This window comes from Pomacea canaliculata, linkage group LG13 (assembly GCF_003073045.1).
Source record: "Pomacea canaliculata isolate SZHN2017 linkage group LG13, ASM307304v1, whole genome shotgun sequence".
Classification (NCBI taxonomy): domain Eukaryota; kingdom Metazoa; phylum Mollusca; class Gastropoda; order Architaenioglossa; family Ampullariidae; genus Pomacea; species Pomacea canaliculata.
Window position 1 is genome coordinate 23453597 of NC_037602.1, and position 20429 is coordinate 23474025.

Here is a 20429-nt window from a genome sequence, read left to right on the forward strand (position 1 = left end):
GATCTCAACACCGACTGCTCACCCACTTTCTACCTCAGTGCTTCACTGATTTCTTACTCTCTCATCCGTTCATCGATAATAGTTTCTGCTGGTGTTCTGCTATCCTACATTCAATAGTATTAGAGAGAAAGAGGAAACACTGTTTGTTAGTTAATTTCAATATTTATACCGTCACCTTGACGCAATTGATTGCAGGTGTGGCAATCAATCATTGAGTTCACACACCTGTCGGGCGGAGTGCACAGTGTGATGGCTGCTGTGTATTGAACGCCTTACCTCAGCCTGTGTGTACACACCTTGCTCTGAGACAGGATGCTCGAGTACAGATGACTGACTATACATCAAGGACTTGAGAGATTTGTCACGGTCAGGTGTGTTCGGCCTTTACACACAAGTCACTGCTATCTTTGATATTTACACTGGTGACAGCAGGCAGTGTGTGTTAATGCTGTCATCCAACTTTCGATTTGACATTTTCTCGGAAAATGGTGTAACAGCTGGAGGACTTAGTACAGAGAATTCAAGTGAGCCTGAAGAATAGCGAGACATTGCATTGATCCTGAGGAGCTTTTTACATTGTCCTCGAACATAAATCTTTCTGATAAAAACATTTGCTAGACGTGCGAGAATACTTGTCTCTGGCAAGCACTTCAGTTGACTGACAGGGAGAGGGAGACGTGTTACCTGTTCTGTCATCTTCCCTGTTGAGTTGTGTCTGGTAAGACAACATTTTTTGTTTCTTTATGTTAAAGCAGTAGTCCACGCGTGAACACGTGCACGTACACTTACACATATACACACACACACATATACATACACACACACGTGTTGTTTCACAAGTAGTACAACAGGCGTGTGAGATGTTTATGTGAGGATGCAGGAAATAAAAAGTCATACCGTGGCTCACTAACCCTCTGGAAGTATCGCCACATCCGCAACTCATGGATCCTTAAAATCCCGGGTGACAATCGTCAGGATGAAGACAAATCCACTCAGTCTTTTTCTATTTAAAATATGCTTATTAACCCACGTACAGGGTGACAAAAGGTAAGGCATGCCAATGCAGTGACTCATGCTGGCCAAGGATGACACCAGGTGGTAACCACAACATTCGTTATGTCACAGGCGACAAACAACAATCACACGAGTGACAAACTCGCGTCCATAGCAACGATTTTTACATTCCAGCTCACGTTGCTGCTGATACTATTCCACTTCATCACAGTTTGTAGAGGCAAAGCAGACCCATACAGACAGAAAGTCATAGAGAAAGTATGTCATATATAATCACGCAGGCTGGCATGATTGTTTTCTGTTCTGTCCAATGTTACAAGATCAGGTTTTGTGACGGATTGTTGTTTCTATTTTTTGTTTTGTTTGTTCAGAGCAAGCGCAGAGTATGACTTCATCACTAAATACGAAGCAGACAGAACTTCAAAAATATCTCGAAGAGATACAAGGTGATTTGAGCATGAAAACTCTCCTGACAAGGAAATGATTATCTTTATATTACTGTGTCAGTCTGTGTGTGTGCTCACTTGTGTGTGCGCGTGTGTGTGTGTGTGCTTCACATCAGGGGATTTCTTGACCTGTTTAAAATATCTTCAATATAAATTATGACCTACCAAAGTACAGATTATTGTCATTTTGTTGGTAGGTGATTTAGTGGTAAAGTGTAGCATGCTTTAACATATGATTTAAATATTCCATGTCGAAGACTTGAAGACTAAACACCGCGAGACCCTTGAGCACAACGTCACACTACAGCGCGTGCTGAAAGGTCAGGGTTAGATAAAACTGTTATAAACTGACATAAACGTTCTCTAAAAGCATGAAGTAAATACACACAAACACACGAGAATATACGCATACACATGAACACATATAACACACACACACACGTACACACACACACCTGAGTCGTGAAACAGTGTATACAGACGTGCTCCAATAGCATACACGTTTTATACATATTTATCAGCCATGGAAGCAAACTAGAAATATACATATTATACATAACTCTGAGATAGTAAAATAAATGAGTATATTTCAGATGAAAGAGACAAAAGTGAGCGACAGAGACGAGAGACTCAAGCTGAGCGAGATGCTGATAACAGTAAGTTCCTTACAGACTGATAACAGTGAGCATCTGACAGACACACTGATAATAGTAAATATCTGACAGACACAATGATAATAGTAAATATCTGACAGACACAATGATAATAGTAAATATCTGACAGACACACTGATAACAGTACCAGATAGAGAAAGTGATGACAATAAGTACCGGACTTCTGTTTTTTCCTGAAGGGAAAAGTAAGAAAGAAAAACCGAGGGGAGTGGGGGAGTAAAATTAAGCATTTTTTAATTTTTAAATTGTCTTTAACACACTTTCTTGATTTCTTGAAATGTAAGCTTTTGAAAAATCCTCATCCGCTTATGGCCTTAGATGTGTCTGGCTTCTCGCGGCTCGCATTTCATATTTTCATTCTTCGAGAGCAAAGAGATAAACGACGGTGCCCTGCATCTCTCAACCGTTTTTGCAACAGACGTTTGACCAACTGCTTTTCTCTGCTCAGGAGATAAAGAAGACTTGTATGAACAGATACTGACTTTACAGTCAAAGGTCCAGACACTGGAGAGTGAAAATTGTGCGATTGTCAGAGAGAAGGAAGGCATGCAAGGTAAGTCACGTGTAGCCATCAGCGTGTTCCATTCATTCTTGTGTGTGATTTTTCTATGTTTGTGTACTTTTAGTCCAATTCCTTTCCATCTCCCGTTCTGTTGTTGACATTAGCTATACTTCCTTCTGTTAATATTTTCTCATTATTTTATTTTTCATAAACATTCTTCTTGCATTGAATTTTGGTTTGAGATTAGTGTTTTATATGAGGTGAATTCACATCTTGGCACCTTAAACCCACCTACATTTAGTTTGTTGTTGTTGTTGTTGCTGTTGTTAGCTGGATGTTTAGATAAATTAATGGATTTAAAAGACACAGATACACTTTGGAGGACGCACTGACTGACTGGACATTAATAAAAAAGACAGAAGGGACACCAGTAAGACAGGATGTGACCGTAAAAAAGAGGTGACCAAAACTTTTGACGAAGGAATATATGCAAAGGAAGGTAAAGTGTTTTATCTGTTTATGTTTTAGGAGAACTACTGGAGCTAAGACAACAGTCTACGAACTATCAAGGTTAGTAGATGGATGTAGCATCGTGCTGTGCTGCAAACCTTGACAGTACAAATCCCAGTGTTGTCAGCATGGACTTCAAGTAGAAAATGAAACTATCAGACAGAAATAAGCATATAGACTCGCATTTAACATTTGCTGCGTATTTTGTTAAATAACAGCAAAGTTTTTCTTTCCATCAAAAAACCTATAGCTGTCATGGCTAATGTTGCCCGTGAAATGGCTCAGCTTAGACAGACCAGTCAGGACCTTTGTGGGCGACTACATGTCCTGGAAGCACAAAAGACAGAATCAGAAAGTAAGACTGTTTTTCTCCTCTATCTTATGATACCTTTATATATTTTTCGTAATATTGATAAAAGTGATATGACAAAACTGACTTTATCTTATGTTTAGTGTGATATTTTTTACACTTTACCCAGACCTGGCACGATGAATGTAACGAAGTCACAATATTCTCCCCACGTATGAGAAAGACTAGTCTCAAGTATTCGTATTCTTGAATGTCTTAATTTCTTCTAAAATCCTGGGAACTCAAATATGTACATACGAAGACTGGAAAGTCCGCATTTTGAAAGTATTTAGCGAAACTATTTCACAGAAAGGCCACAAATGGTGCGAATTCTTTTCTTTAGAATAGTTCCACGATTTAGAAGCACGTGATGCAACCGGCGGCTGAGCTCTGGTAGTTCTCGAATATGAACTAGAAATCAGTTCGAGAATTGTCCGGGTATGAGACTTACAAATTTTCTATGTCAAGTTAAGAGCAGCAACAGTAACAGTACTCTTGTGACTGTTTTGGTCACTGAGGCGTGACGTGTCAGAGGTCACACCTATCGAGGCCAGCACTGTGTGACAGCAGTGCCTACCTCCATCCTGCTTTTCCTTACCCACCTCTATTTATGGTCGGGTAGAAACATAAACTCTATCTTATCGGTCTGTTCAGACAATATGGCGAAACTTCGTCAAGAGAAGGAAATACTACTGGGGCAAGTGGTTCAAGCTCAGACAGAGAGTCAGGAACTGAGGCGACAGGCCAACACCCAGGTTACTAACATCAATAATCTTACAGGTAACCTCCTCCTACCTCCGCTTGTCATATCTATCCTCATTCTATATCTTCATGTGTTATCGTGTTCTCTCACCGTGGTGTCACGGTGTTTCTTTGTATCTAGACAGTCTCCTTTGCATTTGAGCAGTATTGTGTAGATAAGTAGTCATCTTTAAGAGGTGTCCAGGACTTATAGTTCTTTCGTTGTGATGGTTTACTTGACTGCGATGTGTTGTGAGTTGGTCGGTCGGTTGTGTGGCTGTAGAATTTGTTACATTCGTTATGAATCAGTTACTATTACTTTTATGTGTTTCTCTCCCTCACCTTTCTCTTTTGCGTGAAGAAAGAAGTACATGAGCCTCCATAGTGAGAACAAGCGCTTTCCGGTATTTTATCCACCATATATGTGCGGGGTCGCAGGTGCCTTTCAAGCGATGCAAAGACAGTTCACGTTGCTACAAGCAGACGCCGACAGAGACCGACAGGAGGTCCAAAGGCTTGAAGCCCACCTGCAAGGGGCACGTGACCTCGTGCGGTCACGTGAGGAAACCATTGCTGCGCTGAGAGGTGAGAACACAGGCAATGCCAGTAACCGGTTGCACGTGCCTAACTCAAGCATGTTGGTACTGAAGAATGAGAAGCACGTGCTAACTCAATGTCTACTTTTCAGAGGATATCCGCAAGCGTGACGCCGACCTGGAGGCTGCACGCACTCGGCAACAAGACCTGGAGAGCGTGCTGCGCGCGAGGAGCGTGCACGTGTGGCGGTACCAGACGGAGGTGGAGGAAGGCAGAAGTGAGGCTCTTGTCAGTTCTTCCAATGCATGACTTCGGGTGTCGAAAAGTCTTAAGTAGTAGACTTTGTCACCCGGTTTGCATATTGTTCCCTCCCCTCCTTGGTGCCTGACGTCCCTTCAACAGCACGCCAGTGAGCCTAGACGAGGCTTGTAGGGTGGCGGGATTGTCTGTTGGTGGATTGTCAGGTCTGTGATTGTCGGGTGGCTATGTTATCCGTTGATGGGTTGTTAGGTGGCTCTTCTGTGTACTTGCCTGGATTGTCAGTAGGTGACCTGTTGGGGAGAGGGTGAGCTGTCTCAGTAGCTGGAATGTGGTTGGATTGTCATGTGATTGATGGATGGCTTGTCTGGCTTAGAAGGCTTCGTTGTCTGAGGTTGAGCAGAGTAGGAGATAAAAATGTTCGATAATTCTGTCTGACTTCATCATTTTTTATTTTCATTTTCCGCAGAAACAATACGTGTTCTGCAGGAAGAGGTGAAGCTACAAAGTTGTAAGTTCTCTATTCCTTTGTTCTCCTTTATGATTTTGCTTAATATTCAAACAACACGTGTAACATTGCGTGTGTCTAAGTGTTTACGCTTATGTTCGTAGTGATTATTATTCATTTAATTTTGATCTACTTATTAAATAAACTGTTTCTAATCATTCTTTCAGTTCGAGACAAGAGTCTGAGCTTCAACAGTAAATAAAAGAATGCGAGTCAGTTGATGGACTTCGTCGACATTCCTTTCATAGCGTGCCATGTATTATTATATATTAAAATGTTATGTACATATCTTACAACACAAATGTTTATGTATGTTGTAAATATTTGTAATAAATGTTATGATAATGTATCTACATAGATGTATAAGAAACTATTTTATTAATGCACTGTTGATGGTGAATTAAACGATTTCTGTTTTTGTTAATATGTGTATGTTTTTAGTCGGCTTTAATAAATAAAATATTGCAAGATAAAAAGGAGTCAATTTTATTTAATGCACTGACAAGTTGTTAGCGATTCATTTTCGTTGCAAATTAAAGTAGATATGACATTTAAAATGTGCTTATGTCACCAAACTATGGAGATGTGACATGTTCAACATTACGCTTTCTCCTTTCTGCGTTCGGAAAGAAATATTGTACAGCATGGTAACGGGAAGTAGTTTTTTTTTAAGTATTCTGATTTATTTAGAAAGTTATTTACAGAAAATAAAAACACCCGGGTTTTTTATTTACTTTCTATTTATTTACTTTTTAATTGCTAAGTAAAGGTGACAAACAAGCGTCAGTGTGTAGAGGGACTGCCAGCGGACTGGCTTCAGACCAAGTAGAACAACAGTTGAGAAAATCTTCAACTGTCGCATCTTTACAGAAAAGCAGTTTTATCATCAGCGGGACCTTTACAACTTTATTGACAGAGTCTGGCACGAGGGTCTTTGGCATAAGATGCGAAGATTCAATATCACAAAACCCCTTGTTGAAGTCCACGAAGCACTATATGAATGGGGTATAACTCGACACCTCCACCCCAGATGTCCGCATCAGAATCGCAACAACAACAACGGTAATGTCTATGATAGTATCTTTCATAAGTATATGATATCGTTCACTACTAAGTACAATCTGTACATATCCCTGACAGCAACGATCCTGCTCTACGGATTAGGCACTTTGACTGCTCGCTGAAACGGAAAGGAGAATCTAGGCATTGGAGAAAAAGTACCTGAGGAGGCTGCTCCGGATGTCGTACAGAGGACACAGAACGAACAACATTGTACGAAACCAGATGGCCACACTTGCAGTACACCTGGAACCTCTACTTTCAACAGTCAAGCGAGGTAAGCTGGTCTTCTTTGGTCATGTGACCCGGCACGACACCCTTGCACCTTGGAGGGTAGCCGACGCCGTGGTGGTCAGAGGAAGAACTGGTTTACGAACATGAAAGATTGGACAGGTCGTCCTGTACAGGACCTGCTGACTCTCGCCCACAATAGGAAAGAGTGGCGGCCTGTCACCTGTGATCCTCCCAACGACAGGTACTGGTCAGAGGACGACTGAATGACTTACACACACACAGGAACACAGTCTGAATCACGAAAACATCACTCAACTGTTTTGTTGTGGTGACTCAGTAGCTTATTATTGTGCAAAGACATCCTGCTCAGTCTGAATGTTACGATGAAAGGAGCAGCGGGCCCATGTGTTTACGTTGCACACTAAGAAAAAAACATTTGACAGACTCTGCGCGCGCTACAGTAGAGCTTGCCGAAGCCAGCACGCAAGTATTTAACACTTGTGTCCTATAAGCCAGCATGAACAATGAGCAGAGTGACACCTACCTTCTGAACTCTGAAATCCAACAGGCAGGAACCAGAGCAACTGAAGAAAACACAAAGCACGTAACATTGACTGTGTAGGAAAAGCAGGAAACGTTGACAGTGTACAAGTACAAACTGCATCAGTAGAGCTTCCACAGGACTGACATAACATCGCATTACGAGTTGTAACATGGCGGATACACTGATGAAGCAAAGTCTGAGTCTGTTAGTTTCAGATCAGTGGAATACAACTGGAATCATTGAAAACAATATTTACTTTCTGGTATTTACGTAGTACTTTAGTACACTTGATTCGTTCAATCAACCACGTGTTCTGTGTTTTTCACTTAGAAATACAGTTATGTGTATTGTAAATCAGACCGCGCTTTCGAACCCGGCGTCCCGCAGGTTTGATACGACACGAGGCGGGTATTGATTGGCCACCCGACTACAGGGCTGGGGTGGTGAGGAGATGGACACCATGACCAGAGTATCCAGATAAATCTCCCAAACACCTTTAATCACACCAACTGAGCAGCCAGGGACTACCTTTCACCTGTACGGATAGCAAACCTGGGAGTAACGGTAACCTTGGTAATTATGCGATAGTCGGAATATCACGCAGGTTGAAAATATTTCCCATTCTGAGATCATAATCGAATTTATTAACCCCTTCAGTCACCGAACTAGAAGTATAGCTATTATCGAGCTTACAGAAGCTCTACATCGTTTATTCCCAGTCGGACATCAGACGATAACAGCTGTGAGTCAGCGTGACCTGACCTCGCGTGGAAGCGTCGCGCGACAACGACACCCTGCGATCATCAACTCCGTCTCGTGATCTCCACACGGCTTCTACTTTCTGTTCCTCCTGTGTGCTAGCTGTCGTCGTCTGCACTGCATTGTGACACATCATCGACCTACTACTTCACACTGTGCGTATATTCCACACACACGACCCTCGCAGGACGCATTCACTCCAAGGTTTGTCATTTATTCCTCCTTTATCTCTCCGTTATCGTTTGAACAGGTGTCACTAGATGTTTAATCGGTCTGAACAGGTGGCGCATGCACTGCATTTTACAAACCCTTCTAATTATAGGCAAGATTGAAACAGAAATGCTTTAAAAAAAATAAAATATAGTTTGTTTACTTTCTTTGACTAAAGGGTCTCACATTTTGTACAGTTTGGTCTATTGTGAGTTGACATTTATATTATTTTCTGATTTATATTTTATTCTGTTTACTGTCTACTTTCTGTTTACGTTCTTGGTTCAGCCTACTTTTTGTTTATAGGCAAATGTATTGTTGTAACACAATCTACTTTCCGTTCACATTCTCGGTTCATTGCTTTACATTTTTGGTTCATAATCTACTTTCTGTGTTCATATTTGACATTTCTTGCAACTTTCTCATTTCCTGGAAGCTTCCTTGTGTACTGTACTGTAGGTGGATCAGTAGGAGATGGGGCAAGTCTTGTACTCTACACCTCTTTTGCTCTCATTTTGCGTCCTCTTATTGACAGGACACCAGCTACAATGATTTGGTATCGATCACTGTGTTGATGTCATTAACACCAGCTACAATGATTGGTATCGATCACTAGGTGTAAGTTCAAGTGTACCACACAAATGTGCCCTACTTTATGAGAAAGCAGTTCATAGATTTGCTACAGCTCGGCTTCACACTGCGGCTACGCCTTCGTGCACACGGTGACACCATTCTGTAGCTTGTCAACTAAAGCATTGACCTTTCTCATTTACATATGAACTCTGCTCGGGATTTCTTGTGAATTATAGCTTGACGGAGCACATACCACCCAGTCGTTATGCAGATTTCCTAGAAAGAGTCGAACATGTTCATATCTGTTTTAGTTCGTCTTCCTTTGCAGTTAAAATTATTTACTTTGAATAATTTCTCACCTGCACATGACACGGGATTGATCATAAACACACACTCATCTACGTACTCATCACTTTTTATGAGAAGGTCATATCCTAGTGACCAGTGGGTGGAGTGATAGTGGAAGGTAGGTGGTTAATAGTGTCTAAAACACGGCACGTTAATAACAACCCTCGCCGTCTGTAGTAGTTACTTCCCCTGATTAACCAGCTACCAGTTGGTGCCGTCGTTACCTCCCCTGATACATCAGATGAATGTTTCTGCTGAACAAGTGCTGAGTTAATCAAGTTTGAGCGAGCTTCCCTCTGACCACTAATCAGTTAATCTATGGAGCATTTCTATTTCTAGAATCTGTGTAACATTTTGTTTATTTATTGTAGCCTGTGTAGTAGAATGTCTGAGTCACGCTCGTTGCCCGCTCACACACGTCCCGCTGTTCTGTCTGTTGCAGAAAACGGTGCTCACGTCGTCTTCCTCCTAACTTCCTGAACTCTTCCTCCTGCTCACCATGAGTTCTCAGGGCTCGGACTATGGAGGTAAGAGTGTAGCAAACAGTTCTACAGGGTCGAGTGGCGGTGAGAATCAGCAGCCAGGGTCAACTAGCGGCAGTAGCGCCACTCCGGAAAGTCGCATTGACTGTGGTACTGACACGGGACATGTTGCTGGTACAAGTAGCAGTGATGATGATGACAACGAACCTCCCGAAATATGCCCTAGAGGCCAGTATGAACAGAAACTACGTGAGTATCAGGATACAGAAACTCAAGCCTTTGTATTCGGTTCTTCGGGGCTACAAGAATCCAAGAAACCACCACACGAAAATTTTATTTCAAACGAAGCAGACAAGAATGAACCCACGAAATTCCCCCTTGGAAAGCGAGACCTACAAGAACAATCTTTTGTGTTAGGTCCTCCGAACCAGAATGATCCCAATAAACCGCCTCCTGTAAACCAGGACCCAAAAGGGCAATCTTTTTTATTCAGCTTCACAGCTCAAAATGAACCTAGTAAACATCCTCCTGCAAACCAGGACCAAAAAGAGACATCTTTTGAATTCAGATTCACGGATCAAAATAAACCCATGAAACCAGATCCTTCAAACCAGGACCCCAAAGGCCAGGGTTTTCTATTCGGCTTTCCAAATCTCAATGAACCAGTACAGCGCCTCGAGCAAATCAGGATCCAAAGGGGCAAGGTTTTGTATTCGGCTTTACAGGTCAGAATAAACCAAGCAAACCACCTCCTACAAACCAGAATCAAGCAGAAAGACTTTTGTATTCGGTCTTACAGGCCAAAATGAACCTAGAAAATCACCTCCTTCAAACAAGGATCTACAGGGACAGCATTTAAATTCGGCCCTACAGGCCTGAAGACATTCAACGAACCAAGTCCTGTAAGCCAGAAACCTAAAGGACAAACATTTGTATTCGGCACTGAAAGCCCAGACGTCCCCAATAAGTCACCTAAAGCAAATCTGGATACAAGAGGGCCGGACCTTGTAGTCGATGCAAATAAACCAACTGAGCAGTCTTCGTGTTTTCCGGTCTTGACGACACCTCCTTCAGTGAGCAACACAACATTCGTGCTGAGGGAGAGAGACGTTGACAAAAATGTCACTACAGTGAACCGCACGAGCCTTACAAGATCTTCAGTCCAGAAGAAAAGTGGTTCTGAGAGAAATGTGTCAAAGTCTGATAGTGTTAGGGTGAGAAGATCACTTTATCAAAGCGATACAACAGTCCAAGATCATGGTCAAAGTTTGACAAATTCTTTAGCTGTCTCAAAACGTCTCCAGTCTCAATTCCTACTCCGGAGAGAGTATCTATTGGTCATCCACCCAGTCAGTGTAAGTGTAATTTTATCATGAAGACCAACATCTAATTGAAATGTTTTCAATCAGAAACACATATGTTGATTGTGGTTGCATAATGATAAAAAAATTATAAGGATGCGAGCTTTTCCTATGTTTGTTGTTGTTGTTGTTGTTGTTGTTGCTGTTGAATGAATCTGTTTAGCAGGGGTGTTATCAAGTAAATGTGTACCACAACCTCGTCTAATCGAGCCTAACCCTTGGAGAAATGGTGTAGCGGAAATCTTAAAGGCGCAAGTAGGAATAAAATTCGTCGCCTTAAAACTGATGGTCTGTGATGTGGACACCCATTCGGTCCACGATGAAATACACTGGATCAACCAAGGCGAAGATTCCATGAAACGTAGACCCTCTTCACAGAATCGGAGCGACCCAAGCGTTCGACTTAAAAAGCTTCAAGAGACTCCTTCGGATCTCTTACAGGGAGTAGAAGACAAATACCTTTGTCCCTACCAAGTTGCTTGATTCGTGGATCCCCAGGAGCCTCTGCTCGCCACCGCCAAGCGGCAGAAGCTGGTGTGGTTCTGACCTGATACCTTGCTGAAGACGGTTGTCCACGATACGCTGAAGACGGTCGTCGCCGAGGTAAACAAAAGTGTTGATGACTAACGTGATGGAGGACACCGGCTGTTCCCTGGAGGACTTTTTACCGAGGGTGCATAATCGGAGCTGCTGGCGTGAGTTCACCCAAGATGTGAGCCATCGTGCAATCTACAAAGCAACAAGATGAATGAGTAGAAGTGTAGATATGTCCTAAAACGGATTGCAGAGATTTTTTTCATATATGTATGTAAATATTTTTTAATGAAAACTTTGTCTTCAGCAGGTGAAATGCATAGACTTCAAAAACTTTTGGTATCTTTTGCTGAACGGTTGACAGACAACGAAAACAGTGAGTGAAAGCTAAATTTTTACTTTTATAAGCTGAGTACGCAGCAGTCATTTTATTTCCATATATTATTGGTTAATGTTTTTTTGGTAGATTCCTCTATATCTTATCTGATATTTTATTGTGATTTACACTGTCTTTATTAAAGGATAGCTTGTTTATTTTTGATATGAGTCATCTGTTTGTATGTTCAACACAAAATGTGATGTCAAATAGCATCTAACAGAGGGAATAAATATTTAATGACCTACGGAGGCTACCGATGCCCTATGTTATCGTCCCTGCAAGTTTGATACGATGTCTGAAAGGAGAGATAGAGAAAGACAGTCTCTCCCTATGTTACAGGGCATGTCAAAGAAAGCAGATTTGGATCACAAATGTCTCATAGAATGTCATATAAAATTAAAAACTTCTCAACAGAAGCTACCCAATTGAAATATTAACAACAATCATAGAACATTACATAAAAATTAAATACTTTGTAAACATTGCCTGTTAATCAAACTATAAAAAAATCAGAATCCTATACAACAGATTCGGAACACATTTTTAAACCTTTCTTCTGAAACCTAATGCATATATTCTATTTTTATCCCCAGAATGTTATATCTCTTTTTTTGTCATGTGTTAATGTGAATTATTGTGTGCCTGTTTGAATGCTGGAATCCAAAGGAATACAAAGTAAAATTCTAAATTCAAAATTATAAAATAAAATTTTAAGGACATCTTGGAGACTATTAGATTTATGACACCCAATCTGTCTGTTCTTTCTTTCAGTAGGCCTGTCACACGAGCAGCTTGAAAGAAAGCTTCGAGAGAAAGACGACGATTTACGGGAAAAGAATAGAAAAATTGCCGAACTTGAAGGTAATGTATTCACTGTCTCTTACTAGGATCTTGCTGCTGGCTACACCACAGGATTAGTTTATACCCGTTTTAGAAAATGGAGACATAATTATTTACAATTCCTCTGTAAGACTAAATGGTAAACCTGTAGTAGTCTCACTCTTTCCACTGATGTTCCTGATAATAATATTTAATGTGTACAACTGTAACTTGAAATAAACTAGGCAACACAAGAGACTGGTCGTCAATGATGTACAAGTAAACCATGGATTTACAGTATGATATACTGGTTGTGAGTGTTATTGATATGAGGTATACTAGTTATGAGTGTTATAAACATAAGATATATTAGCTGTCATTGTTATTAATATAAGATATACTATTTATAAACATTCCTACGCACTGCAACAGTGTCACTGACTTTTAATTTGCAATCAGTGCCTATCGTTCTTGAAGGATAAGACAATGCTACCTCGTGTCAATACTGTAGAATGTAGTGATTGTGTTACTACTTTGAGTTAAACTGGTGATGATTGACACTGTGTGATTTAATGATAGTTGTTTCTGCATCTGTATCATACACATGTAAGGTCAACTCACTATGGAATGTACTGATAATCATTAGCTTAATGTTTGATACAATTTTAAGAATGAGTCTCCATGATTTTTGTTTAAATTTGAGAATTACTGCAAGACATATTGTGCTTGGCTACTTTCTTGTGTAAAGACTTATTACACTTTGATTTCATGTTTCAGAAAAACACAGTGAAGAACGAGGTAGATGGGAGAAGAATCTCGAGGAGAAGAATAATGCTCTGAAAGAGAAAGAAGACTTACTTCAAAAGATAAAAAGTAAATTTTAAAATAGTTGTCAGATGTTTCTCCTTCAGTCATGCAAGGCCTTGAGTAAAGCTGTTAGTAACGGCTTTTAACTCACATGAGTTATTCTATGAAAGAGGTTGAGTTACTAAGATGTTATCACTGGAAGAAAACCCGCTCTCTGTCCAGGGCAGACTGACTCTCTTGAACAGTGTCTTTACATATGTTAGCTGATAAAGATGTCAGCATTTCCCTCACAAAAGCTCAACAATTTTAGGTTAAAGCGTAGAACCGATTGTTTTACTTACATGTAAACTGAAAGCTTAAAATATTACAATCCTTATATATATATATATATATCATAATAACTATCCCTTTTAGCAACAAGGAGTCTAAAATTTATAGTAATATTTACATTTAACAACACATCGACGATGTTTATCTACAGTGACAGCGGCTTTTGTGAACATCATAGACGAGACATATTTGTAGTGACCTGTAGGTCTGGTTTTCTTACAGAACAAGATGCAAAGGTTATCTTTTTCGATTTTGTCCTGAGTTCACACTTTTACAAGTTTTGTTTATGATCGTATTTGCTTTACGATGTTCTTCTAAATTACATATATGATAAGTTTAAATTTTATATTTGTCTAATTTAGATGATTTAGAATCGTGTAAAAGAAAAGCTTAGCAGCACAAAATTGATTTCAAGAAGCCTGAAGGACAGCATGAAGCATGCGGAAGCAGAAAAAGGTACTTGAATTTGTTTTTACATTTTTGTTATCGTCTAATATACATCAGTAAATTGTCCCCACTATCATCGAGAGTTGGAAATCTTGTAACTCTGTTAGCCATGAAGCATGCCTATAGCTAGGTAAAAAAATATGCTTCATTCACTCGACAGATCCACAAATACATAATGTGTCTACATGTTGCATTCCAGACAAAGCCACACGCGAAAAGATGGAAGTGGAGGCGAAAATCAAGCAGCTTGAAAACGAGAGAACTTTAAAGAAAGGTACCTACATCTAGACGGATAGCATCTATCCAAAGAATTACCTTTGCTTATTATAGTTCACAGATTTAGTGATTCCACCTGTACACAAGTAGCTGTACAATGTGCAATGTCCTGTATACTCACAAATGTTTTCATGATTTCATGTGTAAGACTGCTTGGACGTTTGTCAAATAACATGATAGGGGAAATAGGAAGAATAACCACCTAGTGTAGCATTTTAGATAGACAGATTCAACATCTCTACCTGTGTTTCAGATACCTCTGATGACATGTTGAAAAGGAACATATTTCTTCAAAAGAAATACTTGGCGTGGAAGGTCGTGGGTTTGATAGGTTCAAAGGTCCTAGGTAAAACCTGCAACTGTGTATACATACACTGTAGTAATCCAACGATAAAATAGTTAACTGCAAGACTAAAGCACTAAACTGTCAATGAATTATACACTACATAAGAAATACAGGTAAAACAAAGTGAGCTAATATGGTATTTTTCAACCATTCTTTGGAAACAACCATTCGTCAATTTTTTTAGACCGGTCATCACATCTCTTTCCCGCTTTTACAACCGTTTGTTTTGATTTTATAAAAGTACAGCCTTGCGATGTTTTATATTTGGTAACAATACTTATTGTGCAAAGGAAGACAAAACCAGTGACTTGATAGTCCTCCAACTTGCATGTGCTCATACCTTACATTGACTGTCTGCTTATGTTTACACTGTGGGAGAACACAAGACCTTGCTTTGACTGCTTGTTTATGTTTACAGTAAATCTAAGGCAGAGTCACGATGAAGCAACGAAAGAGCTGGAGGAAAAGCAAACCTTGAATAGAATGCTTCAATCTGTAATTAAAAGGTATAGAAATGATGTAGTATATTAGAGCTGATATCAGCATTTATGACTGGCATCAAGACTTGAAATACACTGTACCAATAATACCAATAATAGCAGATGTAACATGTTCTATTGTTCTTCACTGCCTAGTTTTGAACTGATTTTCAATTACATTGGAATTGAACTGGCACTGTAATGGCAGAGGAGGAAAGGAGTGGTATATAAATATGTATAATTGCATTTACTTTTTTTTAAAAAGTCATGAAAAACTAGTATGATTGCAGTGTTGTATTTACCAGTCCTGATTGTGTCCTGTATTTTTTCATTTGTTTTTAACCCTAGATGCTCTGGATGAGGCTCGTTCTAAGGAGGAAGCTTGGCTAAACGATGAAGCATTGTTGAATGGTACATAGTGACTACAAGAAACTCATTTGTTGTAAAATCTTGTTTGCTTACTATACTTGTACCTGGTAGTGTCCATTATAATCGTTAACTCTTGTAGAAATTAATCAGATTACAGTTTAAGTTTATAGTATGTAATGACATAACTATACTTTTATTTAAGGTTAACACCTAGACTATGCTTGTTCTTAACTCTCTAAGGGACGTTAGATATTTATAAATTGAACTATAACTGTAACATACAATGCAACTTTAATGTGATATATCGACATGCAGTAAAGTTTGACTTTACATTTCTGCACACATGTACACACACATCTACACCTAAATAAGCTTTTTACTTCCTCGGTCCTATCAAATCTAGTTTTTTTGGATATGTATGTAATATCAAAAAATATATATTTTTTAAAAGGATATATAGATTTATTCACATAAAAGAACATATATCTCTTTTTTTCTCTAAGTGTGTATAAAGATACATATAAACAGGTAGATAAAGCTTATACATGTATATATATACAAACGCACACTGATTAAACTTTTTTTCTAAAATACACTCCACATCACAATCTCCACTCTACACTGTGAGTGTTCTTTTCTGAAATGTTATCAAGGGGAGGTAATTTGATGTAGTTGTGACGACAGGTAATATTCCAGTGAACAAGTACTTTTAATATTTAATAATTTAAATACTCTGGTTTTTAATCTAGTTCTTTTAGTGATGTCTAAATATATCCAGTTGAGAAGTAACCTGTCTCTTTTCTGCTCATCTTATTTACAGGACAGATCGCCGAACTTCAACAGAAGCTGCAAGACTGTGCTGCAAGGTGTGAAGAGCTGGAACAAGAAAAGACTTCACTAATCATGGAGAATGATGACCTTAAGAGTAAGACAGCAGGTCACCTCGTTGTGTCTGTGTGGCGGGGATGTGAACATGACTATGATCAGTCTGTTTAAGGTGACATCATCATACACAGTTCTCACCCACTTGTAGAGAGGGTTTCAGATGATAATACTGTCTTACCTGGTTTGTTTCTTGCATCCATCTGCACATGTTGCGTACCTGCTGGCGTGTGTGTGTGTGTGTGCGCGCGCGCGCCCATTAAAATACTTAAGATCTTTTTTGCCTGCAGATATTTTAAAATTGTAGATTTGTCTGGGGCCATCTTGACTGTTAACATCCTGTTAACACATTTAACATTTATCCTCAGATACAATCTCACACGTGGAGGACACACACACACGTACTCACACATATTATCTAAGACCTGCATAACTGCCCCGCGCGATCATTTCATATGATGTACGCACTGACAAACTTGTCTCCGTCATACAGGTAACATACAGGACCTGAATGTCACTAAGCAACTACTTCAGGCAGAGAACGATGACCTGAAAGGTAAAATCTTTTAGAGTTAAGGTGAGGAGTACAACCAATCACACTGAACTGAAAGAGATGTGTGTTTATGTGAAAGTAGCTTTGCATTCTTTGTTGCTCTAGAATATGTTAAAAGTAGAATATGTGTAAGAAGTGTGTAGCAAATGTATGTAATCATGTTGTGTTGATGAGCCTGATTGTATCATACTCCATGTTGGTTGTCACCACATCATTCCACTTGTTTCACATCTCTTAGCCAAGCTACAGGGGGCGGGACAGATGGTAGAGAACGACAGACGTCAATTAACGAGCATGCAGATGAAAAATCAAGAAATGGAAGCCAAGACCAGGGCAGCAACAGGTACACGATGAATCACTTTCTGCCGCGCATCTTACTCATGGGAACTTGTTAAACATTCGACGGCTCGTCTTTAAATATTTAAAAACCCTTGACTTTGCCTCAATCAAATGTTCTTAAAGAATCAGACATATGTTCTTTTCCATGTAACACGTTGATAATAAATAAAATAATCTTATGTAGCTATGCAATAAGCTTTTGATCGAAGTTTTAATACAATTTTACTACACGTTTGGCTCTTTACATTCAGTGTGAAATATTAAATATGCCATTCCTAATTAATATTACAAATATATTGTAAATAGAATAATTTTGCTGTGAACGTGCTTTAAGGTGAAAATAGGGCATGAACATATTAACATATATTAACGCAACCGCAATAACGAGAACTACTTTTTGCCTTGGCTTATCGTTCATTCAGGTTCAGGGGAGTTCAGAGGTCGAGTCTATGATAGTTGTTACATAGAAACAATTTCAGTAGCTCGTTAAGTGGCGTGTTAGGTACAGGGATGTACACACATTCCGTATTATGTCTTCCTTTTGTTCTTTGTAGATCAAATGAAGTCAACAGCCCAGACCGTCGTCACGCTCCAGATGAGGGTGACCCAGGCAGAGACTACAGTTGACCTTCTCAGAAAAGAGATGGACACCAAGAATCATCGCCTTCACGAGCTTCAAAGTCAGTCTCTGCATCCCTTCATTTGCAAAAATATAATAGAAGCATGGATGGACCCATAGATAGACTTAGCTAAATTTTTTTTTTGACTAGGAAAATACTTTTTCTATGCTTAATATAAAAAATATAAAAAAGTGTAAAAAGGAATATTTATACAGATTTATATACATTTCACTCTATATGTATATTTTTAGCTTTTTTATATTGTGCAAAAATATTGGCAACAACTTTAATAATATATTACAATGAATTCCTACATCGTTATCAGACACTGTGGAAAAGTTGAGTACAGAGAAGTTGTCTCAAGACCTGCAACTTCAGAAAGCCAAGTTCGACATCTCTAGTCTCGAGAACAAGGTGGAGGAAGCGCAGAGTGAGATCCAGACACTAAAGGCCACAGTTGAGACATACAAAGGTGATGTCAACAACTAAAATATTCCATTAACGTCCACACAAATGTGAGGAAAAAATGGTTATATTTGCAGAAAAGAAAAGAAAGTGATTTTCCACAGACAGTAAAACTCGGGGAAGCAAATTTTCCTTAGCGGTAAAAACATCTATTTGTTAGTCAGCAACATATAAACATTACAAGAACTATTCAAATGAATTTTATCTTCACAAATACAATACCATGATTTATTTTGCACCATAAAGTTTTTTCTTTTAACTTCAGGTGAGATAGAAAGGGGAGCCAAGGTGCTTGCAGAAAGAACCAGCGAGATCGAGCGACTTCACCAGGAGCTGACTCGCAAAGAAGACGAGATTATGCGGCACATGACTGAGGCTGAAATAGCCAGGAGTAGGTTTTCATCAGCAGCTTTCACAGATGGTGTTTGTGTTTTAAAGAAACATGTTATGAGTAATGTGACATCAATAAACTCGTTTGACCCCAGTGTGAATGCAAAGTAAACATGATTTTTAATATCGCTCTATGATATTATTATATTCGACAAGTTTATTGTGCAATCATTGTAGACATTATAATACTGTACTTATTAAGATCATATACCAATATATATAATATACAAAATGATATAGTTAAAACTAAGGTCTATCCACTTAATAACTCCATGCTCTAAGTGTTTAATAGTCGTACACTATATTTATACTGTATTTCTAATGTTGTTGACCTGTTTCAGAAGATCTCCAGAGGGCAAGAAATAATCCTAGGTAAGCGCTGACTACACGATAGTGTCTTGTTTATATGAATTGTAAAGGGTTCTTTCAAGAATACTGTGATGTGTTAAATAGACATTAGAATGGATTAGTCTTTCATGTAAAAATTTTTTGAGTTAGTGTGCTCGCCTTCAAGGCAAAGGACCAGAGGCCTCTACGTCCACGAAGCTGTGGGACTACTGCCGAAACATTGCACTTAACATCCTTTTAACTATTTTAAGAATGGGTTTCGGGTTAGTCACTGAAAATGAATGTATTTTAATTTTGTGTATTTTTATATTCAGAAATCCAAACAACACTTTTTAATAAGGAAGAAAAGAAGGGAAGAAGGCATACCTAGATGAGTAATACCAGAAAAGTAAAGCAAACGGACTTTGGAGAGAGTTCTGAGGAGAAGAGGCGAAAAATAATAATACAGAAAATCTACGCAGCGGCCCAGCGGTCTTCCAGGACTGACAAGGAATAAACTAAACTAAACGCTTGTTTATGTGTCAGAATGTTAAGAGGTAAAACAAATTCTGAATTAAGTCTTTTACTTTGATTAAAGATTGTATATTTGCTCGAGGTTACATAGCTGCTGCAATGTACAATAAAGCTGTTACATCATCACATTGGTCCATTTTCAATATTAACTTTGGTCCTTAATTTTGTTTTTGTCATATTTTACGTGACTCTTTCATGTCACGAAAAAGAAAATTTCACTTAAGATTAATTTTTATTCAATTTTGTATTGTACATCAAAACATTTAGCATTCGTACTCGAGGATGGAATGAAACCCAATTTTTATTACTAAAGAGACTCGTTACTTGTTGTTTTGTAACTATTCATTTATCAATTGTTATAATAATATTTTTGTTATTAAAAAACCTCACAGACACATCGGTGTATGTGTATTGAAGGGAAAAT

The 20429-nt window shown here is 39.0% G+C and overlaps 2 protein-coding genes across 4 annotated transcripts; both read left to right on the forward strand.

Moving 5' to 3' along the window:
- The first annotated feature begins 159 nt into the window (after positions 1 to 159).
- On the forward strand, positions 160 to 5963 carry LOC112553948 (protein Hook homolog 1-like). Of its 2 annotated transcripts, XM_025221475.1 has the most exons (12): positions 193 to 718; positions 1386 to 1460; positions 1718 to 1780; positions 2054 to 2116; positions 2583 to 2687; positions 3165 to 3206; positions 3397 to 3501; positions 4150 to 4275; positions 4675 to 4821; positions 4925 to 5050; positions 5501 to 5542; positions 5707 to 5963. In XM_025221475.1, the coding sequence occupies exons 2-12, from the start codon at positions 1400 to 1402 to the stop codon at positions 5739 to 5741; spliced, it is 915 nt and encodes a 304-aa protein (XP_025077260.1). In that variant the 5' UTR covers positions 193 to 718; positions 1386 to 1399; the 3' UTR covers positions 5742 to 5963. The 2 variants fall into 2 exon arrangements, with proteins under 2 accessions (XP_025077261.1, XP_025077260.1); XM_025221476.1 differs by lacking the exon at positions 1718 to 1780 and having other exon boundaries at positions 160 to 718.
- A 1424-nt stretch (positions 5964 to 7387) lies between these two features.
- LOC112553949 (paramyosin-like) lies at positions 7388 to 20400 on the forward strand. Of its 2 annotated transcripts, none has more exons than XM_025221478.1 (19): positions 7388 to 7949; positions 8096 to 8339; positions 9709 to 11103; positions 11951 to 12019; positions 12794 to 12883; positions 13619 to 13714; positions 14341 to 14434; positions 14625 to 14699; positions 14955 to 15047; positions 15466 to 15553; positions 15875 to 15937; positions 16716 to 16820; positions 17271 to 17333; positions 17569 to 17673; positions 18224 to 18349; positions 18615 to 18761; positions 19020 to 19145; positions 19489 to 19516; positions 19807 to 20400. In XM_025221478.1, the coding sequence occupies exons 12-19, from the start codon at positions 16799 to 16801 to the stop codon at positions 19826 to 19828; spliced, it is 639 nt and encodes a 212-aa protein (XP_025077263.1). In that variant the 5' UTR covers positions 7388 to 7949; positions 8096 to 8339; positions 9709 to 11103; positions 11951 to 12019; positions 12794 to 12883; positions 13619 to 13714; positions 14341 to 14434; positions 14625 to 14699; positions 14955 to 15047; positions 15466 to 15553; positions 15875 to 15937; positions 16716 to 16798; the 3' UTR covers positions 19829 to 20400. The 2 variants fall into 2 exon arrangements, with proteins under 2 accessions (XP_025077263.1, XP_025077262.1); XM_025221477.1 differs by having other exon boundaries at positions 7405 to 7949; positions 19486 to 19516.
- Positions 20401 to 20429: the final 29 nt, after the last annotated feature.

Bases quoted from the DNA above. Each gene is read 5' to 3' on its own strand.
- LOC112553948 (XM_025221475.1), top strand. From the start codon at position 1,400: ATGACTTCATCACTAAATACGAAGCAGACAGAACTTCAAAAATATCTC. The intron at 1,781-2,053 runs GTCAGGGTTAGA...AGTATATTTCAG, and splicing joins ACTACAGCGCGTGCTGAAAG to ATGAAAGAGACAAAAGTGAG. The intron at 5,543-5,706 runs GTAAGTTCTCTA...TCATTCTTTCAG, and splicing joins AGAGGTGAAGCTACAAAGTT to TTCGAGACAAGAGTCTGAGC.
- LOC112553949 (XM_025221477.1), top strand. From the start codon at position 16,799: ATGGAGAATGATGACCTTAAGA. The intron at 17,334-17,568 runs GTAAAATCTTTT...CACATCTCTTAG, and splicing joins AGAGAACGATGACCTGAAAG to CCAAGCTACAGGGGGCGGGA. The intron at 18,350-18,614 runs GTCAGTCTCTGC...CATCGTTATCAG, and splicing joins TCGCCTTCACGAGCTTCAAA to ACACTGTGGAAAAGTTGAGT.